The 27,872-nt window shown below is 43.1% G+C and overlaps 1 protein-coding gene across 1 annotated transcript in view; it reads right to left on the reverse strand.

The window, feature by feature from the left end:
- Positions 1 to 8,411, reverse strand: part of LOC131693408 (possible lysine-specific histone demethylase 1-like) — a 303,638-nt gene extending 295,227 nt beyond the window's left edge. Inside the window, exon 1 of the mRNA XM_058981185.1 lies at positions 8,337 to 8,411. Within this exon, the coding sequence (XP_058837168.1) occupies positions 8,337 to 8,355 (19 nt within the window). The 5' untranslated portion in view covers positions 8,356 to 8,411. The remainder of the gene's footprint in view (positions 1 to 8,336) is intronic.
- Positions 8,412 to 27,872: the final 19,461 nt, after the last annotated feature.

A 27,872-nucleotide genomic window follows, 5' to 3' on the forward strand; every position in this document is an offset into this window, starting at 1 on the left:
TCGTCCGATAAATGGACACACAATGGCCCTCACTGTGAGCCCCTCCACCAACACTGCCATTTAGCTGTGGAATAATGCCATCAAACAGAGCCCACAGCAAAAGTCAATGCACGTCGACCCGCCAGCCGGTCACGTCAGCGCGCACAGGCTAGTGGTTGAGCGTTAGTATGGGTTGGCGCAGAGTGTGAAAAAAAGATAAAACATAAAAAAGATCCATAAGCCCTCTAGGTCTCCTCGATGCGCCACTATCGAGGCGTAATGCAATAACCATCTTAAAGCAATTGTCTGTCAGAGGTTCTGTAGCACTTATGCATGCAGTATGCTTGATGATGTTTGCAATACCCGTCAAACTACTTGTGACTAAAATAGCACGATAAAGTGATTTGGAAAATAAAAATATAAATTACGAAAATCGTGACTAAGGTCCTGAAAACATGAACATAAGCCACAGTACTCGTGAGCAAAATATAAAAATCGTGACTAAAATACTGAGATCGTGAACACAAATAACACTACTTGTGACAAAAATACCACGATAAAGTGCATATAAATGGCAAAAATCGTGACTAAGGTCCTAAAATCATGAAAATAAACGCTCTACACTACCGAAAAAATCGATAGTGAACTCATGAATAAAATATCACGGCAACGTGATGAAAAATTACGAAAATTGCGAGAAAATTCCTGAAATCGTGAACATCGTTTAAATGACGGTTCTTTTAGTTGAAACACTTTGTACAAACCAGGGTATCCTCAAATAATGAACAGAAATTACAAAAAACGCTAAACATATCCAAGAAACAACCATAACATCCCAACCAAGCAGTGGATTGTAACGCTATGTATATTTTGGGCGCGAACTAGATTTTCGAAAACACAAATAGTTTTATGAATACAAGTTTCGGAAAATGGCTTCTTGAAAACCGAAATATCTCATTATACTGTAAAATTCGCTTACTTTTCTACAAAATAATAGAAATTTTTATTTAGTTTTCTGTAGTTCATCGATAGGCTAGACATATTGTGCATTCTCGTACAAAAGTCAATTCGTTGATTAGTTTTTGAGTTCTAGTGTTCGCCAATTTGCAACACGCGGTTTCGAGAAAAACGGTAATAAAGTTGCCGATAGATCGAAAACTGCGTGCGTTACAGCAAATACGCGCGAGGAATACATGGCTGTTTAAAACAAAAAACGTTCAACGTGGCCACCGAGATTGCGGGCGACTATTCTGGAGGTTCAATACTAACAATTAAGCGAATAAAAAAGAAGTCCATTTTTGGCTCACTATACCAGACCCCTTAAGTTTTTTTGATTCCTTATACTAATAGCAAATGGCGTACGTAGTATACGTAGTGGCATACGTTGGATTTTGTGCGAAATGGCGATAAAACGCCATAAATGTCATAAAAATCGACACAAAATTGTTAATTAAAAAAATAATCAATGAAAAAACAAAATTCCACGTCCGTCGCTGGAGAAATCTATTTCTAAACTACTGCGAAAATTCCAAAACGATCCAAAATAATTTGTCCGAGTCACATTTTCAGTCAGCTCTCAAAAAGTGGATTCTAGAAAAACGCGGTTAAAGTTTTTAGTATACTCGGGGTATACATAAGAGGCGTTGCGACAGAATTGAAAATTTGAATATTTATGTATTGTTTTCATCTTCCCTAGTGTGGGATATGATTTTTAACATGCCAAAGCACATTTTATACTAATAAAAAATAAATCCATTTTTTTAACTCTTCAGTGGTGAAACCCGTTAACCGGCAAAAATCGGGATTCGTAATTGAAATGCGACGATAAAACCACATGGTTCAAGTATTTCCATAATCAATTATTGTCATCTTATTTTAATTTGATACTATATTCAAATGATCAAGTTCTGTCCAGCTGAACACTTGCACAGAGTCGTATACCGCTATATCAGGGGTGGATTCGAAGCATCTTTGACATCTCTAATTATTCAATTCAAATCGTTGGGTTCAGTGGACATAAGTATCTCGAATCCCATGAAGTATTTGCCCGTATCTCGATGGGGTGCGCGACGTTAAGCATAAATATGTAAGGCATATATAGGATAGGTATATGACTGACATGAACACTGAAGATAACCATAAGTAATAGTTGAAATACTAGTATCTGATTGATGATGAAAAGCAACTGTTTTTCATTATCATTATTATTGTGGAATTAAACGGAAGACAACTGTCTTAACGCGATTAATTGTGACATTCCACTAAGTCGCTCGAAAATTTTTCAATTTTGTAAAAAAAATACAAATGAGTTTCTTCATGCTAAACATGCTTCGCTTCCCTTCTTTGAGCAAAAATTTATTCATGTTTGTGCAGCAGGATAAATTGTTTATCGAATTTAGGCAACTAACAGCGTATTTTTACAAAATCACAGAAAGTGCAAACATTCACACTCTTACCACATGACGCCATCGCCGTCGAGAAATGAGTTACTTTTAAGTATACATCAACATGATAATTTGTACCTAATCTCCATTATACCTAGCGTTTATTAGTCTAATGTTCATGATGGCTAACGCCTTCATGCGTAACGATAATTATGCCTACCGTATGTATGCCTAACCTATTTGTGCAGTATTTCTTCAAAGTATGTATGTAGTAGTCCAGGAGCGGATCCAGATTTTTTTTTGGAGGAGAGGGAGTTAATATTGTGCATATATTATTGCTCAATTCATTTAGACAAATTATAGTGGTTAATTTTTGTCACGGTAAAGATGGACATTGGACACGTCTATCGTTACCAGGACCCATGTTAGTGAACTCGGGTGATTCGGCCCTCATTAACAGAAGACAAAGATTAAGCCCGTACGATATTAAGCCTGTTCTAATAACCCTGCCACTTCTAGTTTTCCGATCTGTTTACTTCACATCCTTGCTCTCACTTGAGTACTATGGTTCTAATTTTCAAAACTTTCCCTACCCAGTAATCTCTAGCTAATCGAATGTCGTTAAAATGTAAAAATGAAAATGTAACTAACATAGTCGTAACAAAAAAAGGAAAAAAGATATAGTGGTTAAATTATTGCTTATGTATTGTTTTAACCAATTTCTCCGAATTAAGCGTTTTTGTCTGGGTGAACAAAATCAATGTTTTAAATTGGATATTCCCAAAATACACGTACGTTGGGGGAAGTTTCCTAAAAGTTTCATTGGAATCGGAGCACTAGAACTTGAGTTACAGATATTCATAGACCGCTACCTATTGACTGCCCGAAAGTGGCATAGTGGTCAAAATTTGGTTATCTGCACCGACCCACAGAGGAGTAACTAGAACAAATTCTTGGCCAATAACCAAAAAAAAAATTTTTTTCGATTTTTTATTTAGTTATATATTTTTAGATACTTAAAAGCATACTGCATATTGTGGCAAAATTAAGAGTATGCCAAAAATTGCTAAACAATTTTTGCATGGATGCAAAATGATGATATTTTAAGGGTTTTTAATAATTTTTTATTACATATCCAGCAAAATCGTTTTTAAATGATGATGACTGTATTAAATAAAACAATATTATAACAAACGTAATAGAACATAATTATTTGTATAACCTCCGCTTAAAAATAACCGAAAATAGTAGTGTTGCTGTTTGTTGGACCAGCTTTAAAAATATCTTTTTTAAACAAGATATTCCAAATTTGAATGATAAAAAAGTTACATTATACGGCAAGATCCGGCAACGTTGCCGAAACAACATTACAAAACAAGATTCCAGCTATTCAAAAAACATTCAATCTCTTCCGATCTTTTCCGATCGATAAATTCCAAGCGATTTGAAAATATTGATATTTTAACTAATTTGAGGTACGCTAAAATGCTGAAGGGTCAAAAACTATGTTTGGCGAAATGAATCTTTATGAATATGTGCACAGGTATCCCTTTTCTTCTTCCTTTTCCACTGACCAACTGTTCATGCAGCGGAAAAACAAATGTATCCATAAATATCACCTCGAAAATACTAGTATTCGGGAGGATCTAGAAAATTGACCCCTGCACTGATAAGTGGATAGATGCCAAATAGCCCCAAAAACCAGTTATTTTCTATTTGTAGTTCATATTGAGGCATAATAACAGCAATAGCCGCAATAAATAGTTTTGGGCAGGATTCGACCCCAGTTACTCCTCTGTGCGACCGTTTAACTCAATTATCTTGGAATTGTACTTTTTTTGAAAAGTTCCTTTGCGGCGATTACGCTATCTCAGGAACCAATTTACCGATCATTCTGAATTTTTCACCAAAAATTTCCTATAGCCGCGTTAGGTACCAAAATATTTTTATTTGAATTTCCGCTACAATTTTCCCAAATAAAAAACTCAATTTGTGCTGCGCACGAAAAATAAGTTGGGTGAAAATGGGTTAAATAATACTCTACACCTTTCAGTCATGATCTTTAAAAAAGGAAAAAAAGACATTCTCTTACAATCAGCGAACGCGCGCACGCGCGCGTGTCGTGTATGAATATTGAAACTGATTTCAATCAAAACCCAAACCAGCCAAAAACAACAAATAACTTGTGTATATCGTATACACTAGTCAAATCCATCGCTTATGCACATACTTGTTAGTGCAACCAAAGTTTAAATTCTCACACCAGCACGAGAACATGAACAACCTACAGCAAGGGGGTTGCTTTTTAGCAAACATCCATTTTAAAGTTAGTAAGAAATGCTTTCCGTGCAGCATTACTTTCGCATCTTAACAAAACATACCGATTGTGAAAAACATACTGCTTATGCTTTTAAACTCGGCAACAATGCAATGAGACTCCGCTTATTTAGCATCATTCGTAGCTCAAGGATAGGGAGCTCCATCATCACTTCCAACGGACACGATACTTTGACGCGAACATTGTTTCCACAAACCAGAATTATGTGAAATGGGAGATTTTCGAACATAATATATACAATACAGAATCTTGTGCGCAAAAATAATAGTTGGTGAAGGAAAATACTTCCAAATTTTAATTCTTCTGATTGGTTTGTCAACGCTGATAAGGACTATTTTTAGAAAAAAAATCTCAGGGTGAGAGATATTTTTCCAATTTGCCCCGGACTACTAGCCCGGAGCTGAACGAATCTAAATTATGTAGTCAGTCAAGGTGGTCGTATCCTAATCTTATCGCACTGTGTTGATATGCCAGATTTTGTCTAGTTGGCAAGTTACGCCAGGAAGGCTAAACTCCTTTCCTTACATACTAAATACAGCTTGATGACCATAACAACTACATCCTATAATTTACACTAGTTCACCTACTCAAAAAATTGACGTAAGCTCAGCGTGCATGTTGAATTCAGTGGCGTAGCCAGAAATTTGGTTTGGAGGGGGTTTTGATGAAAATCGCAAATTTTTTGAAAAAATGCTAAAATTTAATATGAGTTTGATAAATTATTGAAAACTCAAAAACATAAGTAGTCTAACAGATGTTATTCCAGTCTACAAACAAGAAGGATCAACATGGAACAGTTTTCAAACCTCTATAGATTATTTTCTTGTATAATATGTCAATGAAGTCAAAAATTGCGATCTTTTAAAGTGGGATAAATGATCTAAAAAATTTTCAACGTTCAAGATCACCTAATATAATAATCCTTGACTTTGAAGGTTTGATAACTTCGGGAAGTTATCAACATAAAACAGCGCCTGCTTTGATATAGAAATTTTAGTGATTAACTCTCATAGAGGTAATTATGGTGAATTAATTTTTCAAAAATATTAAGAGACATGGTGCGTTCAGCAAAGTTTTTGATAATGTCATTTCAAACAATTTTGTTGAAAATATGAAGGCTACATGAATTCAACATATAGGGATTTAAATGGACTGGGCCTGCTATATTTCTCCTTAGTGAAGAAAAATTTAGGTGAAAACTATTTTTTTCTGCGCTACGGATAAAATTGTTTGAAACAATCATTGCGAGTTGAGAACACAAAACCTATATCTAAATTATGGATGGATGGAACTGAAACTTGCGTTTCGACTTCATCTCATCAGAATCCGACACTAACTTGGTGGGCGGACTAAGCTAGCGCCGAATTGATGCTACCTCCTGAAAATGGAATCACTCTTTGTGTTTTTGAGTCCTTTTAATATCTGGGAATTATTTGTTTTAAATCCAGTTCCCTTATTTTTTTGTAAGCTTCAAAGGCACCTTGAACGCAATGTGAATTTATTATTTAATTACCGCAGAAGAGATTTATCAAATACAGTAATTTCAGAATAGCTTGTTGTAAAGGTTTTCTACTACTATATTTCGATACTCTGAATATGTGGGATATTTATGTCTTTGACAAAGTTGTTTGAAATATCACTTTCGAAAACTTTGCTGGAGACATTAAGTCTCGACCCAAATTTGGTTGAAGAGTAATTCTTGTCTATAATTACTTCTAGGAGGATTACCCGTCAAAATTATTCTATCAGCAGATGAACAGTTTTACGTTTTGAAATTCTTCAATGTTACTTAACATCGAAATTTGGCAGTTTCGAATGAATGTAATCGTGACCGTTAAAAATTTATCGAGCATTAATTTTACTTTTCTGCATTAGTCAACCTCACAACTTGCAGTACTAGTACGTAGCACACAAAATTTTAGTACGCCATTCATTGCATCCTGCTAAGAGGCTATTCATATAGTTGATAATACAACAAAAATCCAATGCTCATAAAACCGATCCTGACCTGCTAGAGACAAAATTACATTAGCTTTCAACTAGTTTCTGAAATGTTATTCTTGTTGTTAACCATATTGAATTGTTGTCTAAACTCTACACAATCTAAAAAAATACATTTTCAGCAAATGTTGAAATGTATGTAAGTTTTCGGTAAACAAGCTTATGTTTTATATGCAATCAACCTATTCAAATTTAGATTCCCATTCGAAAAATTGTCTCTAATCCATATTTTAAAGCATCTTTCAAAAAATGAGCTCATAATAATTCAGACAGTTATTTTATTTTACATTGAAGTAATTTGATAACTATGGGATTTTGGCTAAGAGATAAGTTACAAGATCCCCTTCCCACAATTTTCCAAAAGTTCTCATGACGCTTTAAACACAGCTCTCAATGTAGTGATCAGAGAATATTTTTTCAAAAATATTTTGTGGAATATTAAATAAATTCGTCAGTATCAATTTTTTTTTCAATCCAATTAATTTTGGTTTGGGGGGGGGGGGGTTTAACCCCCAAACCCCCCCCCCCCCCCCCTTTGCTACGCCACTGGTTGAATTCAATCCAAACTCAAACCGCATACATCGCAAATCAACGGTCAACTGAGTGCTAAAAAGTAATTTTTGTACTACTGCACCGTCTGGATGGTACAGCACAGTCCACAGATAACTCGTTTGCTAAGGAAGTAACGAATGGTAAAACACTAACTTACGGGAATTTCAGTTTTTCCATCTCGTTTTCGAAATATTGTCTGAAAATCTTTTTTTTGCTTTATTTATGGAAATCATTCATATTTCAAAATTTAGTACAAAACTGGTACACATTTCCCGATTGATTAGTGCAAACGTTGTGTAATTCAGTTTCGTACAATGAAAATTAGTGGCATTCAAAAAGTCTACCTCCTGTTTCTTCACCAATTTTAAATAGGGGCCCTTTATTGAAAGGAAAGCCCCCCGTTGGGGTATGAAACGGTCGTATTTAACTTTAGTTTGCTTGAACAAAAAAGTGGCTCTTCGAGGAGATCCTTCGTGCGTAATTGTGCATCTCTTGACGCGCAGATCTGTCATTTTTTTGTTTTCAAGATTCTCTTTGTACACATGATTGTCAAGAAATAGCTAATCTGCTGGTTTCCACTATTTTTTTTTAATATTCCTTCAAAACGTTTTTTTAATATTCCTTCAAACGTTGTTTTTACAAATCTATTAATTTTTTATTGTTGGTAATTTAATTCGGATTTGGCAAACATTCATATACTGTACTGAATAAATATAATCGGGAAAACCAACGCAGCTAGAAATAATATGGAATCTGAACCTGCAGCATAGAAACCAAATCTTTTTTGTAAACTGAGTTTTGTACATATTCAATATAATATTTTTGAATTTTATGACCGATTGAACTCTACTTCAAATCCGCCTCTGTACTAGGCCCAAAAAAATTTCTCAGTTTTTTTTGCAAATCCAATTAAACGAAAACTTGATCGACCAGCACCTGATACGGGCTGCCTTCTCTGGGTCGACCATCGCAGCTTTTGCCCTCCCTGAAGCGCACCACTCTCTGTGGTCCTTCCCCATCAAAATATCATAATTCAGGATAAATTGCTATCGCCGGTGAATTATCAATCAGTATCAACTTACCGCTGTGGATTCCCGTCATTCCAGTGAATTCTGTTTTCCTTGTTAGGTTTTAAAACTGCCTGTGCCAACCAAATCGATTGCATCAGACTGCAACTGGAAACTCATCCAGCACGTAATTTGTTAGGAAATTTATTAACATTCACATTGTTGGTGTGCGACAGGTTCGCTCGCTGCTGAAACTGAAGCTCTCTCCTTGCAGGACCGACACGCAGACGTCTCATCGTATTTCGTTTTTGCGCGATGAAGTGATTTTTTTTAAATATAGCAGCTATTATAATTCGAAGCCAAGTGCACAGCACCCAACGGGTGGAAGGAAGCTACACGGTGGGAACGCAGATGTAGAAAATTGTCATGTAGCATGGTCAGTGTTTTACGCTGTGGGATGAAAAGGTCTTATCCCGAGGACTGCTATAGCCTGATGGCGGCATAATTTGCAGAAACCACCGGGCGCAGAAACTCACATGAAAGTGCAATAAAATACAAAATATGCGCACTTTGGTATAAAATGATAAAATATTAAAGCGCTGGCATTTTATTTCTGCAATAAATCAATTGTCATTATTTTGTAGCAGAAAGAGAACTATGCGAGAGAAATGAACCGCCTTCGTTGGAGTTCATTCATTCTGGTTTAGATTTATTAAAATTTAGAAGCAATGCGGTAGAGGTTTTTAAACTTACTGCTTCAACTGTAACATTCAACATCTAACGCGAATTGTCCACGCTTTTAGCAAGTGTCATATTACTCCATGGCCGAGCACTTCTATACTTGGAATCGAGGCCGGTAATAGTAGAAGAATAATTGGCACATGGATTAAGATCGTCATCATCCATTTTGTATACATCCCCATCCTTTACCGATGTGGTTCAATTGTTACGTCTTGTAAGAAAACCACACTTTTCTGGGGATGTGATACTTTTTCCGGCAGTTATTTTTATCGTCTCTTCAATAGAGAAAAGGCACTTTGAAGATCGCTGTCATTTGTTTTCGTCCGACCGTACGACCTAATGCAACGCTACAGGATTTGCTTCCCTCGTTCGCAGTGACAGAAGTACAGTCACTCGCAGGAACATTCCATTAGGTCATGTTTGTTTTCTTCCAAAGAAATGGAAATGCCCTACATCACGTGGTTTGGATAACTATCCCATGGACCGGGAGGAAGGAGAAATCGGGGTGGATAAGAGCAGTAAATCTGTCTTACTAGCGATCCGCCGGAGAGGCCACAACAGAGATAGATCAATGAAGCATTGTGTTCTAGAGTGAAGCTGCCACCAAAGGAGCGTGGAACAGACGAGGCTCATTTATTTTTGGTTTGTTTTGTTTTCTCGTCCGATAATTAATGATTGTGTAAGTTTAGAATAATCACATCACAAATCACCTTTGGTGTCATTTTTCATCAAAGTGAAATCTATTAATTATACGTGACACATTTTGTCGCTTTCTTATCTCATCGATTTCGGATTCAGCAAATCGGAAGGTGAAGTAAGCCTTAGATTTGAATGAATGCAAACCAGGAAATGTCGCCGGAAATTTTAAACAGTGTACAATTGCCAGAGCCATAGCGTGGTATTCTGGCGTCTTTGACGGAGTCTCAGTTTTTCGACCCTTTGGTGTTTACTTTGGCTTTCTATTTCAGTTCGTCCTTCAAATAAGAATTTGTGTACATCGAAATGACCCACCTACTCCCTACTTAATTCATGTTTAACTGTTGTTCATTTTATGTAAACTCCAGCCACAAATCTTTTACTGTATATTTAGGAAATCAGTTGACGCTAGGTGTTTGAAGGCGGCGGAGGGAGTATCTAGTCAGACGACTGTATGTTAGAGTGCCAATGACATGTATGGAAAACAGGTGGTCATCGAATTTCATAACCGGATGCACATCAACAAAAAAAAAGTTAGGCTCAATCGCACGCGATTAAGTGGTTGCGCAAAACGGCTAAAGTGCAACAATTTTCACCCGTAAAAACGCTTTTAATCCACCTAACAGTGTGATGAGACATTTCTTATAACTCTTATCACTCTCTTCGGATATTATATCGTTTGAGTACATTTAGAACTTGATGCTTCGCGATGTTTTTGATAACACATACTACATGGGAAAGTGGCAGGACTCAGAGAATCGCTCAAATCAGCATAGGACAACATCAGTGCTAGAAATCTCAAATCAAATCAATGGGAAGCGAAGAAATGGCCCATAAAATAGACATAGCTACGAATTATTGTTAATGCTCTGTTAATAAAATATCTATATTGTGGTGGGAAAACTGAATTTTCCTAAAGGGGTTATATATAGTACTGAGCCAAAAAAATCGCATTTTTTTTAATCGATTTGAAGTTTATACTTTACTCAAATTACCAACGCGACTGAGAACTAAGAAATCAACGCTTTTTCTTGAAACGGGCGATACTAGCAGTGACACCATTCAAAGAAAATCAACAGTGAATATTTCCAGATTTTTATTTCCTATTTAAGAACTATTGTGTTTTTTATATCCTAGATTGCATGATTCAGTGATCGAAACCCAAAACTTCATAAAGTATTTGAAATTATTAAATTAAAATTTGTTTTTGCTATTGAAATTTACAAAATGATAGTATCGCCCTTTTGGCGATTGTTTACTTTTTCGGTCCCACCTATCAGCATTGAAGTATCGTTCTTACGTTTTTTTACAATAACTACCGTTCTACACCACCGATTTCGTCCGTGTAATCCTAAAAAAATACGAAAATAACAGTTTCGCTTCTAAACTGCTAGCAAAAAAAGTATCGCCCTGTTTGTTTGCATGAAGCGTGGAGGGCGAAACTTTAAATAAACAAACAAAAATACAGTTTCGCCCGTTGTATTTTTTCTGTAGTTTAAGAAAGCAATATCGTAGAATCAAAATTTTTAGGTTAATTGGTTGCGTTTCAAAGCCCTCATTCGCATGTATGAAAAAAGCCTTATGTTTACATTTGTAAGTATCGCCATTTTCACAAAAAGGGTTGAAATGAAATCGCAGATCCGGATATCACGCTATCTCTGAAGTGCATGCGTGCATAGTTCCAAATTTTACTTCGACATCGACTTTTTCTAATCCTAATGTCAAAGAACAAATAAAAACCTCTCGAAAACGAACCGTTTGGGAAAATCATCATCATTACTGGAATTTTCATTTTCACGAAACTTTTCGATAACCTTCCGTCACTTGCGTTAATGCACTGTGTGCACAGTGCTCTGAAAATCTAGCGAAATTGTCTTAGGGCACCAGCGGGTCTAATTCAGAGCTATCTGCGCGGCGAGTAAAGTAAAGAATACTAAAAATTATTTTCTATTCCATAATTTTCAGTTCAGTAATTCGAGAGATCGTGCTCACCGCAAGCCATGAAAAATAGACTACGTTGTGAAGCGATGGTCACTATTTATTAAAAAATCACGGTTAAATAAAAAAAATTATACTATTAAAAAATTTCAAATAGTTTATAATTTTCACAAACTTATTAGGAAAAATTGTTTAATAAGCTTTCGTAATATTGTGTAGGAAAAAGGTGAAAATTGCAGTATTTTCTCTATCTGCAACATATAAACCCTTAAGTATACCAATTAATTGGTATACGAATTGGAATAGGTTCGCCAAATTTTGGAAGAAGTCTATAAAAAACCCCTTGAAAATTACCTAAAAATTGTTGTAGTTCGATACAATAAAACCTGTTTTAATCCACCTAGCGGTGCAATTGTTCCTTTCTCATTTCTCTAAACTATGGCACGGAGGCTTTTTATGTTCAACATAATTGTCCATTACATTCTTAGTACACTTTGCACTTATACACAATGGCATGCCAGCCACGAACTTTATGAGCTACGTGTCGACGGTGAAACACTTGAAACAAAAAAATATCATACTCCATTAGCCTAATCAGCATTAGATCAATGTTATCTGCTTGCTAACTCATTTTGTCATGCGGGGATGGGTATGTGAGGAGGGCGAAAGTCCCATGAACGAACGACTCCCCAGCTTAAATTGGTATGCTTTGTAATATAGTGGTGGTTTAAAGATGATGGGGTTGAAAGGGAGGGGTATGAGGTGGTGGCCATCTCTGAGAAAAATGAGTGACATTATTTGACACATACGCACATACATACACACACACATACACACACATACACACACATACATACACACATACACACACACATACAGACATTTTCCGATCTCGACGAACTGAGTCGAATGGGATATGACACTCGGCCCTCCGGGCCGGGATTAGGTTGACGTTTTTCAGAGTGATTGCATAACCTTTCTATATGAGAAAGGCAATATATGAGAAAGGCAAAGATGTGCAAAATCCACAAAAGTGAATCTTCGTCAAATTTTTTTCGTGTTTGCATCAAATCTCGACGTTTTATGCACCTTGAATACATTTAGCATCAAAAATAAAAATTCTATTTTTAATTTTTCCTATAGTTTTTATGAGAAATTTCTGTGTGGCCGCACTCTGAAACCCGTAATTCCGGAACCAGAATTCCGATCCAAAATTCAATAGCAGCCGATGGGAAGGTTGCACCTTTCATTTGAGACTAAGTTTGGGCAAATCGGTCCAGCCATCTCTGAGAAAAATGAGTGACATTATTTGACACATACGCACATACACACACACATACACACACATACATACACACATACACACACACACATCACAACCATCCTCCTTTACAGGTCCAAAGCCCTGGTAAAGGAGGATGGTTGTGATGATCCGGGCCGAGATCACCACGTAAAGCAAGGTAGGGCATAACCCCAATTCCAAGGCGTGAAGCGACCCGTGCCGAGGGATGAGTGATCGAGGGGGTGAAAAAGATGCTCGATCGTTAACGGAGCCTGTGGGGTACCTGGGCAACCCCCACAGTAAGCGTCCCTTACCACGCTAATGCGGAGCTCTGGCGTGGCGGACATATATTTCTCGCGCTACTCGTGGGACTATACATGGAGTTGAACAAAAATAAAAACAAACAGACGGAGGTACCAAACCCCTTCGCAAGAGGTGGTTTGGCGAGGTCTCCCCCCCGTGGGGAGAGTAGTGGAGCGATGAGTGCTGCATCCGAAAGCACCAGTGACCCCCCAGCGGCGGTAGGCAATAACCCTACCAATGCATCGGAGGGGCCAATAGCTGCGATGCGCAAAGTAGCGAAGCAACTCGATTCTATAATCGACTTCGCTAGCGCAAAGCAGAACATAGCCAAGGAGTTGAAGTTGAGCCTTCTGGAGCTCCGGAAAGCTGTTCGTGTCGCAAGACAGGAACAGCAGGTCTATGTTGAGAGGGTGGAATGTCGGGAGAGGCCCGACAGAGAAACCCAGACAGTGGCCTCCAATAGGGAGGAAAGAGAGAAGGTCGATAGAGGTTCACAGACAGTGGCCTTTACCTTCTACGGAGCAGCCACGTCGATCGGAGCGGCGACTGAGTTCCCCTCGAAGGGAAAGGGAAAGGGCAATCGCAAGACGGCATCGAATGCGAAGCGCCCTAGGAAGTCGCCAGGCGAGGGTGCCAAAACCGACACCACTCGGCGTGCAACCGTCAAGGTCAAACGCCGCCTGGGTGAGGTAAGCGAGGGCGAGAGTGACCTCGCTGTGGAGAGCGATGGTACCAGCAACCCGGCACGACCGGGGCAGGGGGGCTCAAACCCCTGGACGCTGGTTACCAAGAAAAAGCCGGCACCGAAACCGGAGGTACCGCGGCTTGCGAGGAAGGCCAAGGACAGAGGCGAAGCCTTGTGGTTAAAAACCGACAAGGACAAATACGCCGATGTCCTTAAATCGATGAAGGCGGCCGAAAGTCTCTCGGCCCTTGGGCAGGATGTGCGTAGCGTAAGACGCACCAACACGGGAGAGATGCTCCTGGTGCTGAAGCGAGGCGCACAATCAAGTGCAGTATATAAGGCCTTGGCCCAAGAGGTCCTTGGTGAGGGCGCCCAAATCAGGTCGCTAGGTGCGGAAACAACTCTCCAGTGCAAGCACTTGGACGAGTTCACGACCGCAGAAGACGTCGTCGCAGCCGTCAAGGAGCACTGCGGCGTCACAATCGAGCGGGCCTCTGTGCGATTGAGGGACGGACCCTCTGGCACCCAAGTAGCCTACCTCAGGCTACTGAATGCGGATGCCAAAAAGGTAACCGAGAAAGGGAAGCTGAAGATCGGCTGGTCGGTATGCCCTATTAGTATACCCCAGCCGCCTTCGGTGGACAGGTGCTATCGGTGCCTAGAATCCGGCCATAAAGCTTACGAATGCAAAGGCATAGACAGGAGCAAGCTATGTCGTCGATGCGGCGAGGAGGGGCATAAAGAGCGGGGGTGCACTAAGGCATATAAGTGCCTTATCTGCACCGCTAAGAAGCAAGCCCATAAACATGCTATGGGCGGACCTTCGTGTCTCTTCGGCGAGTTAAATAAGAAGAAGCCGTGAGAGTCACACAGCTAAATCTTAACCATTGTGCAGCAGCCCAACAGCTGCTGTGGCAGTCGGTCTCGGAGTCGAGGACAGATGTCGCCCTCTTATCAGACCCGTACAGCATCCCTGCCGGCAACGGCAATTGGGTGTCGGACGGGTCTGGAATGGTGGCAATCTGTACAACGGGAAGGTTCCCGGTCCAAGAGGTAATACACCCCTCCGCCGAGGGTGTGGCGATTGCCAAGATCAATGGTGTGTTCTATTGCAGCTGCTACGCCCCACCAAGGTGGCCAATAGAACAGTTCTACCAGATGATCGACAGGCTCTCGTCGGACCTCGTGGGCCGGAAACCGGTAGTAATAGCGGGAGACTTCAACGCTTGGGCAGTGGAGTGGGGCAGCCGCTGTACAAATAGCAGGGGTCAAGCGCTAATGGAAGCGTTTGCGAAACTCGATACTGTGCTAGCTAATGATGGCTCCGCTAGTACATTCCGTAGAAACGGAGTGGAGGCGTGGATTGATTTGACCTTTGCCAGCCCGAGTCTGGCTCCAGGCATGGAATGGAGGGTAGACGAAGGCTACACCCATAGCGATCATTTAGCAATCCGCTTTAAGATCAACTATGGTGTGCAGCATCCGAGGGCGGGAGATCCCTGTCAGGTACGTGGGTGGAAGTCCAATCACTTCGACAGCGAAGCTTTCACCGCGGCCCTGGGACTGGAGGCCAACACCGACAGTCTAAGCGGGGATGCGCTGGTAGCTGTTCTATCACGCGCGTGCGACGCCACTATGCCGAGAAAAACACTGCCAAGAAACGGTAGATGCCCGGTATACTGGTGGAGTGCCGAGATTGCAGCTCTACGGTCAACCTGTCTCAGAGCTAGACGTAGGATGCAAAGAGCTCGCACCGAGGATGCAAGAGAGAACCGCCGTGAAGTGTTTCGAGCTGCGAAATGTAAGTAGGGGTTTGCCCACTACTCGGGTTCTGGTTTGCCCGGCGAACCCTTCTTTTCAGGGCGGCCTAGGTGCCTCTACAGAATTTCGGATTTTCGTAACAACAAAAAAAAAGTAAACAAACAAATGAATTAAATTTACCGTGTTTATTTCTCTCCTACTCTCCACTGCTGCTGATGCGGAATCCCAATGCTGTTGGTGAAGGGAAGGCGGGCGGTTTCCTTCCGGCAGGCCGGGACAACAACGGCCGCGTACTTGTCCGGGTTCCGTTGGCTGCTCCGGCAGCGGTCCTTTACGGTTAGCTAGGGAGGTGAGCTTGGCTCCTTTGTTGGAACCTCCCTAGCGACGTTGGCGAACTATCGCCGGATCAACTTGCTCGCCGCAAGCTATCCCGGAAGTCACCGCAGTGCACTTCCCAGGGGGAACCTTTGTCCACCCTGCTTCGTTCTCCTTGGCTATTAGCTATAGAGGAGAGCTAGGCTCGTTCGACTTATCCTCTATAGCGAGAACGGTCGGTGTTCGGTTCCTTGGGTTTTAGCCGGGGACGCGAGAATGCTCCTTTACGGTTAGCTGTCCCACTTCGGCGAACCAACACCACTCACTTCACTAGTGCCCGAACCACGGGCCGGCACTATTCGACGGTTTTATATCGCCGTCACACGCGCGCACTGAATCCTTCCTTCTAGTGGCGGGGAACTGTCCCGAAAAAGACAAAAATTATCTGGACGTCTGTTTGATGCCGTGGTCCGTCACTTTCTAAAAAAAACTCAATGGCCGCCTTCCTCATTCGACCCAAAACAAACACCAAAACCAGCACCAAAAAAACGTACCGCCGCATAGCTGTCATCACCTATGCGCAGCATAGCCAGTACTTTTACTTCAGCAGCAGGAGAGCGGTGGCCTATCTAAGCCCTATGTTAACTATGTACAATTGTCAAACAAAAATTACTACACCTATCTGAACGCACAAAACCGTTCACAAACGCGAAACTATATAAAAATTTACAAGAAAAAATGAACGATATCGAAACAGCGGTGAGCATAAATTTTCGTAAACAATACACTCTACGGAGAGAGTACGCACGAAAGGGTATATTTCCACCCAGTGCTAAATTGTTACCCTGACGGGTTACAATCTCGCCCACACCGGGTGGAAAAAAAATTGACAACAATTTTTTTTCTAAACTAACACCTAACACCGATACAATAATAATACGCAATGAATAAATAAATAAATAAACAAAGAAAAACTAACTACACCTAATTATTTCTTCCGCAATTTATCAAAATTCATCAAAAAAGTAATCGACCGGATGTCCTCATTGGTGAAAAGTTTGCCTGTGTTTGGCCTGATAATACTGACAGCATACGCGAAGCGAGAGGCTATCAGCCATCGTCATTATTCGGTTATGGGTTGAACCCTAAATCCAATCCGAATACAAAATCGGAAACAACCGATATTCCCAAAATTCTGCAAGTGACATTGACAATTTTCAATGTTTCAACTTGCAGGGGAACGGTTGTCAGCATTATATTGTTCTTTTCATCGACTGTCCAGAAATGTCTTACGTGTCCTTACGGTACCAGTACTACACACTTGTGTTGGGGTTTCTATCCAAATACATTCATACAATTATCTCATTCATTCATCCTCAATCAGTGGCCTACTCGATCATTCACATTCCGATAAGCACTTCGAATTAACCCCAAAACAATTTTATCTTATCATTCACACATGCATTCATTCACTGTTCGATTCTTCACACATACATTCACACATACCATACCGCTTAACACGTCATCGTTTCTCCCACTCACAGACATTCCGGACAAAAAATTTGTATATTCGTCCCTTTTCGCCTCAAAACGCTTCGTACAGGGCAAAAGAAACGTTTGAGAGGGACCAAAGAATGTCTTTCGCATAATTTTAAAAATATCAAAATGATTCCCGCTGGAATCAAACGAACCACCCCAGGTTTAACCACAAACCCAAAATTATGCGAAATAAAATTGTATCTATCGACCCGAAATCGAAGACACGGTATCGTTTTACCCCATTCGCTCTTCCACTTACACCACTCTGATCCAAATCGGGCTACACCTGCATGATGCAGAGCATTGATACGAACATCGGGGAAACTGTCAAAATTGATGATGGTATCATCATCAAAACAAAACAATACGCGAAATCGGCGGTACGGTAGCAAATTGTTTTCATTCGCGATTTTTGAAACGATTCCGCGCGATTTCGTGTTTTATTTCGGTCGGGAATTAGTCGCGCTAGTGTTTGTGTGTGTCCCTATCGAAGTAGGGATAGGTGAATATGTTTTTTAAAGTTCCGGTGCCCCAAACAAGGAGAAATTATATATAATTTTGTGCACCCGTAGGTGCGAGTGTTCCCCACAGAAAGGGGTTTTTGAAAAATTTTATGTTGCCGAACACGGCAGAAGAATGATGTGTATGCATCCGGCGGTGAAAAGACGGTACGATAGGTTCGTTTTGTTTCTTCCAAACACTGGTACTGGTTTGGTAAGAAAGTTTTGTTTACTGTAACCGTCTCGACCGCCGGAGCAAAGCAAATTAGTGGATCATTTGGTTACCTCACTGCGCGAGTGGGGCGCAAAAGAATTTTTTTGTATTTGTTTGCCGAACACGGCAGGTAGTGTATTTAGATGCGTCCGGTGCCCGAACGCCCGGTGGGAGAACGGCACGGTATAAGATTAGTGTTTTTTTTAATAGAGTATTCCACCCTACCGTAGTCGTCATCGGGGCCGGAGCATATATTTCGTGCGAGTGTTTGTTTACCACACTGCGAGAGTGTGGCTCTGAAAAATTGCAAGAAGGTGTTGAAGAACCTTCTCGCGGCAGAGTTGGTCTTCCACAATAAAAATAGAGAAGACGGAGAAATGTTTATTGTTTTTTTTATTCGGACCAAAGTCCGTGTTGTTGCCGTAGGGAACCGACGGCTGCTTTTGGAAAACTCCCAAGTGAGTAATCCATATAAAAGCATACCGTCAGTCCACAAACGGCACGGAAAAGTTTTTTTATGCTGGTTTAAGGAGATTTGCTGGCCAAACTCCGAGATTTTTACCTGCTAAATCCTCCAGCTCGTAGGAGGATACTCCTTTTTTGAGACAATTTTTGCCGGTAAGTATTGTGGTCCAAGTTTAGCATTGTAAGACTCGAGTGCATTCGACAACTTCATGTTTCGACGGAACACCATTTGTCCCGTTTCAAAAGGTTTGGAGAACTTTCGATGACGCAAGTTGTACTGATGTCGAATGCCCTCGCTTGCCTTTGCCAAATTTTTGACCACAATCTCCCGGATTTTGTCTATCTGTTGGTGTCTTGTTTCTAGGTCACCCTCACCGGAAATCCTGCTGAAGTCATCGGCAGATGCCATTTCACACCCGTGTATAATGAAATGAGGACTAAACCCAGTGGAGGAATGAACGGTAGTATTTAGGATGCGCTCCACATCACTGATGTGGACATTCCAGTTGCGCTGCTCGGTTCGAGCATATGCCCGGATTGCGGTGTTTATCGAGCGATTTGTTCGCTCCACTGGGTTAGCCTGCGAATGATAGCGGGAATTCAGCCAATGTTTGACGTTGGTTTCTTTTATGAATTGACTGAACTCCTTCGAGGTGAAAGTGGAGGCATTGTCGCTTAGCAGAATTTCCGGGCTACCATGGCGATTGAACCACTGTTCGCGTAGTATCGTACAGAGTGATGTACTAGCGATTTTGCGAACGGGGGTTAACATGACGTACTTGCTGAAGACGTCGAGGACGACAAGCAAGTGTTGATTGCCATGTTTGCTTTTTGGAAGAGGACCAATATAGTCCACAGAAACCATTCGCCATGGTGCATTAGTCGCACGTGACTGACCCATTTCGGGCTGGACTGGGACGAAAGGAGCTTTGATTTCCTTGCACGTCCCGCATTCTCGAATAAACTTTCGTACTTCAGATCCCATACGAGGCCAGTAATATCGTAACTGCACTTCGTGGATCGTTTTATCGTATCCCACGTGAAGCCAATTTTCGTGGGTACGTTGAATCAAATCTTGACGGAACTCGGGTGCTGGGACGAGTTTCCAACTGAACCGCGAGTCGCACGGAACAACTTTCGAGTTGACATACTTAAAAAGTTGATCATTTTCTACTTTGAAGTCGGCATAGTCGTCAGGATTTTGGATAACTTTTGACTTCATGGAACAGTACCAGTCTGAGGTGGACAAAGCTGAAACGGCTGCTACGGCCCGGGATAACGCATCAGGAACGACATTGTCCTTGCCTTTCCGGTGCTCAATAGACATGTCGTAGAGTTGTAATTCTAAACTCCAACGACTCAAACGTGAACTGGTTTTCCATTTAGTCTTCAGTATCCATGTAATCGCTGACGAATCAGTGACCAGTCGAAAATGATAACCTTCCAAGTAACCTCGGAAGTGTTCAACCGCCATTATCACCGCCAGACCTTCCTTTTCAGTTGCATGATAGTTCCTTTGGGGAGTGGTCAGTTTGTGCGAAAAGTAAGCAACTACTTTCTCACCCTCGGGATACTCCTGAACCAGAACAGCAGCGACTGCTACGTCACTAGCGTCTGTCTGAAGAATGAATTCTTTGGAGAAGTCTGGTGGGACTAAAACTGGAGGAGTGACTAGAAGTTCCTTAATTTTAAGGAACGCGAGTTCTGCCTCGGAGTTCCAAACTAAGCTCTTGGTTTGCGTTTTGAGCAGATCGCTCAAGGGAGCAGTGACCTCACTGAACCGATCAATGAAGCGGCGGTAATAACCGCACATACCGAGGAAACGACGAAGTTTCGTCACGGTAACCGGTCTCTGGTAGTCGAGAATCGGCTGAATTTTGTCAGGATTGACCTTGAGTCCGTCCCGATTCAACAAATAACCAAGAAACTTTAGTTCGGGTACTCCAAAACGGGATTTTTCCAAATTGATGGTTAGGTTGGCTCTTGCTAGACAATCGGCCACTGCTTTGAGCAACTGTATGTGATGCTCGAACGTTTCGCTTACCACGATGATGTCATCTAGGTAGACGAAAACGTAAGGTTCCCATTTACCTCGTCCTAGAACCTGGTCCATCAGTCGCGCCAGAGTAGCGGGGCTGTTGACGAGACCAAATGGTAGACGGGTAAATTGGAACATACCCCTGCCGGGAACACTGAAAGCGGTATATTTGCGACTATCCTTAGCCAGGGGTACCTGGAGAAAGGCCTCCTTCAAGTCTATGGTAGACAGGTACTTCGCCTTGGGTAAGCCGCCCAATATTCGCCCAGGGTGGGGCAGAGGGTATGCATCTCGTACAGTACGCTCATTGAGAGGCCTAGCGTCTAGACAAAGGCGAATTGAGTCGTCTGGTTTCGTGACCGCCACAATATTAAGCGACCAATCCGAATCAGACTCCTCGATAATTCCCATAGACCGCCATCGGTCAACTTCTTCCCAGACCTTAGACAGTTTCTTTGGACTCATATGATAAGGATATCGGCAAACGGGTGCCGCACCTTGGAATTCATCTTTGATGACAATCCTGTGCTCTGTGAATGAGGTTGGGCTTAGCTTTCCGGGCTCTACTGCCTGGAAACACTTCTTTACTTCTTCTACGCGCACTAACTGTTCCGAAGTGAGTATCGACTCACGCGGTGCTTCATCTTCTTCATCGTCTTCTGATTCCTGACCTGAGTTCAACAGAGCACAGTTTTGTATCTCAGGAGAAATCCCAAAGGCGCGCCAAAAGTCCATACCTAGAATGGAGTTGACGGTCAGATGCTCTACTACAAGAGTGCATAGGACCTTTGTCAAATTTTGAAAAGTATACGGGAGATACGCTTGTCCAATGATTGGTAAGGATTGACCATTTGCAGAACGTAGTTCGAATGATCGTTCCAACCTTTTCAAGGGACTTTTCGAAAACTTTCGGTATAGCTTTTTAGTTATAATTGTGGCGTTACTACCACTGTCGAGCAAGGCTTTGAAGGATTTGCCGTACACAGCGACAATTGCAAATGGACGGTTATCGAACGGGTCGTCAAGGACGATGGTTTCGACAGACAACGAATTATCATAGTCCTCATCACGAGCCGGTCGAAAACTGTCGTAAATCTGGGGATGGATTGTTAGTTGTTCTTTGGAGCGCTGCTTTACTGCCAACTGCGACTTCAGTTGGTTCTGATCCCGTTTTTTAGGCAGTAAGGGCAACGAGAAACATCAAAACCTTTAAACGCACACACGATGCAGAACACCCGCTTTGGTTTCCGACATCCCTCATGTTCGTGTCCTTTGTCTCCACAATTGTAGCAGACGCCGAGCACGGGAGGACGATGCTTTTCCACCAAATACTCCAGACACATTATAGGTTTCTGCGGTGGTTCTGTAGGTTTTTGATTGTTTCCCTCGAGATTCTTGCCATCCTGATTCCCTTGCTGTTTCTTTTTCTGGTTGTCAGGAGGCTTGTTTGAATCAAGACCTGCCGGTTTGGCATTCTTGCTCCAAAACGTTTTGGATTTTGCGTTGCCGTTATTCTGTCCACCTCCCTTTTGGTTTTGATTATTTTGTTTTTGTTTGTTTTGTGGTGGATTATCAGAATAAGCAGCAACTTCCCGAGAAGAACCGAAAACTTTCTGATAAATCGGCGTCTTGGAGGCGTCGATCGATTTACCAAGACTCATCAATTCTGAGAGCGTGTTCACTGGCCTGAGGATAAGCATTTGTTTATAGTCGGCTTTCAGGTTCCGCTTGAGCACGTCGAGTTTTTCGCTCGGTGCCATTGGAACCGTCATAGCACGAAATATTTTTTCCATTTCCAGGAAATATTCCTGGAAAGATTCGTTACGCATCTGCCGGCGCTGGAGAGCCTTCATCTTGAGCGTAGCATCAAGTTCAGGATGTACGAAATTTACCTTGAGCTCGCAAACAAGATGGTTCCAGTTAAACAACCGGTTTTGCGTACGCATAGCCTGATACCAGGTCAAAGCATTGCCAGTGAACAAATGCATCGCAGAATTGAAAAGTTCGTCTTCGCACATTTGCTCACACGCAGCGTAACTCGCTACGGTGTCTAAGAATTCATTTAGTCCCGTTCCTTCATCAGTTCCAGCATACTTCCGAATTTTCCAATCAGCGACGCGTTGCGGGTTACGCGAGTAATTCCTTGGGGCTCCCATCGATCCGTTTCCCGTGTTGGTAGATATTGAAAAGTTCGGATAGGATGGCCCCGTCCGCTGTTCGGTCCATTCAGGAACGTGAGGCTGGTTCTGAGTTTGGTACGGGGCTGTGAATCCGGTATTCTGTTTCGGTTTCTCGATTGGAAGTGATGGGCATATATTTTGTTGACCCGAGAATCCTCGCTTCAACACAAATTGATCGGGACTGGGCGCCAGTGTTGGGCGAGGAATCTCTGGTTCATCAAATGAATCGGGTACGTCCATCAAACGCAAATCTTCCAGATCGGTCTGCAGATCCATCTCGGGTGCACTTCACGAAGTGAGACAACTTCTTGAACCGTCTTTCTTAAAACTGACGAAATTATTGTCAGTGAAGCAATCCCACCCATTAGCGTTTCAGTAGCTTTTGAAAAAGCATCAGACCCCTGAGACGCTAGGGCTCTATTATCGTCGGATTGCTGTCGCAATTGTCGAATCTCGTCCCTCATCTCGCACAAGACACGCAACAGGTCGTCCCCTACGAGCTGTTTAGAAAGAGATCCTTGGTTATCGGAAGGATTGGATCCCTGTGGAATTGCAGGTACGTCTGTACTCAGCAAATCTCCCAAAATCTCTCCATCCTCCCCTTCTTGGTTGTCGGGAGGAAGTGCTGCCTGTTCGTCACTGAAATGACTGGAATAAACTGCTAGAACTTCCTCCAGCAACCCCGAAATTTCTTGGTTGACCTCCCCTGCCGCATAATTTCGGATAACCTGGAGCCTAGACCCCAAATGAAGCAACCGTGTTCGGTAAATCTCCTTGTTTGGGCACCGGTACTGGAGATCTTCCTTGATTGTTAGTAATTTACCAAGGCAGATCTCCTTTTCTTCACCCACGTCACCCCGGAAATTGCGAACTAATTCCCTCCGAGACGACCGCTCATGCGACAAAATTCCCCGAAGACGCCGCTGCCGCTGGACACCCGAAAGATCCGAATCAGGAGAGATAAAAATGCTTCGAGATAGCAACTCAAAATCCAGCTCATCGAAATGCAAATGATCGACGCGCATGAACACACACGCTTGGTTGAATTTCTCCAACGCCATCATAACTTGCGCTATATTGGAAGAAATCACCAAGACACAAAGCATGTAAGTACTGACACGGTATTATTTGCGATTTTTCGCCCACTAACGATTCCCTTAAAATTTCAGGAAATCAAGCTGTTCCAAAAATGTCTCAAACCGGATTGAGAATTCAAGGCGATTGGCCACCGCAACCGAATAATAACAACAACCTTCAAACTACTCGTCCGGCAGACCAAACACAAACAACGCAATCCACAAATTCGGACAAAAAAAGAAAATGCAAAAATCAAAAAACAATACCAAAAATGTAAATAAATAAATAATACGACCGCGGAACAATATTGCGGAAGAAACCTCACCACTGTTCTACGAAAATCCTCTATTTAGTAGAAGCACCCCACACTCCGGAAGAAAAAAATATTTTCCAAAATAGGAAAATATTTTTTTCAGTGTGTTTTGCGCTGTGCGCCAAATGTAAGTAGGGGTTTGCCCACTACTCGGGTTCTGGTTTGCCCGGCGAACCCTTCTTTTCAGGGCGGCCTAGGTGCCTCTACAGAATTTCGGATTTTCGTAACAACAAAAAAAAAGTAAACAAACAAATGAATTAAATTTACCGTGTTTATTTCTCTCCTACTCTCCACTGCTGCTGATGCGGAATCCCAATGCTGTTGGTGAAGGGAAGGCGGGCGGTTTCCTTCCGGCAGGCCGGGACAACAACGGCCGCGTACTTGTCCGGGTTCCGTTGGCTGCTCCGGCAGCGGTCCTTTACGGTTAGCTAGGGAGGTGAGCTTGGCTTCTTTGTTGGAACCTCCCTAGCGACGTTGGCGAACTATCGCCGGATCAACTTGCTCGCCGCAAGCTATCCCGGAAGTCACCGCAGTGCACTTCCCAGGGGGAACCTTTGTCCACCCTGCTTCGTTCTCCTTGGCTATTAGCTATAGAGGAGAGCTAGGCTCGTTCGACTTATCCTCTATAGCGAGAACGGTCGGTGTTCGGTTCCTTGGGTTTTAGCCGGGGACGCGAGAATGCTCCTTTACGGTTAGCTGTCCCACTTCGGCGAACCAACACCACTCACTTCACTAGTGCCCGAACCACGGGCCGGCACTATTCGACGGTTTTATATCGCCGTCACACGCGCGCACTGAATCCTTCCTTCTAGTGGCGGGGAACTGTCCCGAAAAAGACAAAAATTATCTGGACGTCTGTTTGATGCCGTGGTCCGTCACTTTCTAAAAAAAACTCAATGGCCGCCTTCCTCATTCGACCCAAAACAAACACCAAAACCAGCACCAAAAAAACGTACCGCCGCATAGCTGTCATCACCTATGCGCAGCATAGCCAGTACTTTTACTTCAGCAGCAGGAGAGCGGTGGCCTATCTAAGCCCTATGTTAACTATGTACAATTGTCAAACAAAAATTACTACACCTATCTGAACGCACAAAACCGTTCACAAACGCGAAACTATATAAAAATTTACAAGAAAAAATGAACGATATCGAAACAGCGGTGAGCATAAATTTTCGTAAACAATACACTCTACGGAGAGAGTACGCACGAAAGGGTATATTTCCACCCAGTGCTAAATTGTTACCCTGACGGGTTACAGAAATTAGCCCTTAACAAGGCTATTAAAAGCAGCAAGAGAGCGTGTTTCGACAACCTGTGTGAGAGTGCCAACGCGAATCCGTGGGGTGACGCCTACCGGATTGTGATGGCCAAGACCAAAGGGGGCTCCTCACCCCCAGAACGGTCTCCGGACCGGTTGGAAACGATTATCGAAGTACTCTTCCCGTCTCGAGCCACAAGCCTCTGGCCACCTGCACTACGAGGCAGTGCGGGCACGGTCGAAATGGTGGCTCCAGTGACGAACGAAGAACTACTCGCAGTGGCTAAATCCCTAGCAATGAACAAAGCTCCAGGGCCGGATGGAGTTCCGAACAACGCTCTCAAGGCAGCGATCATAGCGAACCCGAACATGTTCAGGCTAGCTATGCAGAGATGCCTTGACGAGTGCCGTTTCCCCGATAGATGGAAAAGGCAGAAACTGGTGCTGTTGCCGAAGCCCGGGAAGCCGCCAGGCGACCCATCGGCGTACAGACCAATCTGTCTGATAGACACGACTGGCAAACTGCTTGAGAGGATCATCCTCAACAGGCTCACCCCGTACGCGGAAGGTACGGACGGTCTGTCAAGCAACCAGTTTGGCTTTCGAAAGGGTAAGTCCACAGTGGACGCTCTCAACTCAGTGATAAATACTGCCGAGATAGCGATCCAACGAAAAAGGCGAGGTATTCGATACTGTGCGTTAGTGACACTTGACGTGAAGAACGCATTCAACAGCGTAAGCTGGGATGCCATCGCGCTCTCGTTACACCGGCTTAGCCTACCGGTGGGTCTGTACCGGATCCTGGAAAGTTACTTCCAAAACCGCGTACTGATATACGAGACCGATGTCGGTCAGAAAAGGGTTCCGATTACCGCCGGAGTCCCACAGGGCTCGATCCTAGGCCCGGTGCTATGGAACCTCATGTATGACGGGGTTCTGAGACTGAAGTTCCCTCCTGGGGTCAAGATCGTCGGCTTTGCCGACGACGTAAACTTGGAGGTCTACGGGGAGTCAATTCCTGAGGTAGAACTAACCGCAGAACACGCGATTAGCACGGTGGAGGAATGGATGAGCGCGAGAGGCCTGGAGCTCGCTCATCATAAGACGGAGGTAGTTATCGTCAACAACCGCAAGTCGGCACAACATGCAGTTATCCATGTGGGAGAAGTCGCGATCACTTCACAGCGAAGTCTGAAGTCTCTCGGAGTCATTATAGACGACAAGCTGACCTTCGGCAGCCATGTCGACTATACGTGCAAAAGAGCGTCGACTGCTGTTGCGGCACTATCGAGAATGATGTCCAACAGCTCAAAGGTGTGCGCCAGTAGACGTAGGTTACTGGCAGGCGTTGCCGTATCTATCCTCAGGTACGGCGGCCCGTCATGGTCAAGAGCACTGAGGGTAACCAGTTACCTACAGAAACTGGAGAGCACCTACCGCGTGATGTGCCTCAGAGTGATATCTGCCTACCGCACGGTATCACACGATGCATCCTGCGTGATAGCGAGCATGATGCCAGTCGGGCTGGTCATTCGGGAAGATGAGGAGTGCTTTGAGCTACGTGGAAATAGAGGAGCCCGCGAGCGCACCAGGGTGACCTCGGTCGCCAGATGGCAGCGTGAGTGGGACAACTCCTCGAAAGGTAGGTGGACCCACCGGCTGATACCTAGCATATCGAGCTGGGTGGGAAGACCCCATGGGGAACTTCACTTCCACCTGACACAATTCCTGTCAGGCCATGGCTGTTTCCGTCAGTACCTCCACAGGTTCGGACACGCGGAGGTCCCAGTCTGCCCGGACTGCCCAGGTGTAGATGAAACTGCCGAACACATACTGTTCGTATGTCATCGGTTCGACGTCGAAAGAAGAGCAATGCTTGACGTCTGTGGCTGGGACACAACCCCGGATACCCTTATTCAGCGGATGTGTCAAACGGTGGAGAAGTGGAACGCAGTCTCGGCTGCTACCATCCAGATTGCCAGTAGGCTACAGGTAATCTGGCGAACCGAGCAACAGACGGCGGGCACGGCTAACTAGTGATTGGTTAGTTGGAGCGAAAAAGGCCAAGCGCAAATAAGAGAGTGAATGGTCTGTTCATGCCGAGGTAGGTTGGCGCAGCGAATGGCAACCGCGTAAGGGGTAAACCCAGCCACCCCGAAGCAAGACAGAAGAGTGAGTGTATAGGCGTATAAGTGGACTGCCTCATGCCAAGACGGGAGGGTCGTAGCGTAGTATGTTGGAACTAAGCTATCGATGCCTCATGGCGTGGCAGAGGAGTGAAAGGGTGAGCATCCAAGTCAGTC

Source organism: Topomyia yanbarensis, chromosome 3 (assembly GCF_030247195.1).
Source record: "Topomyia yanbarensis strain Yona2022 chromosome 3, ASM3024719v1, whole genome shotgun sequence".
Lineage (NCBI taxonomy): Eukaryota > Metazoa > Arthropoda > Insecta > Diptera > Culicidae > Topomyia > Topomyia yanbarensis.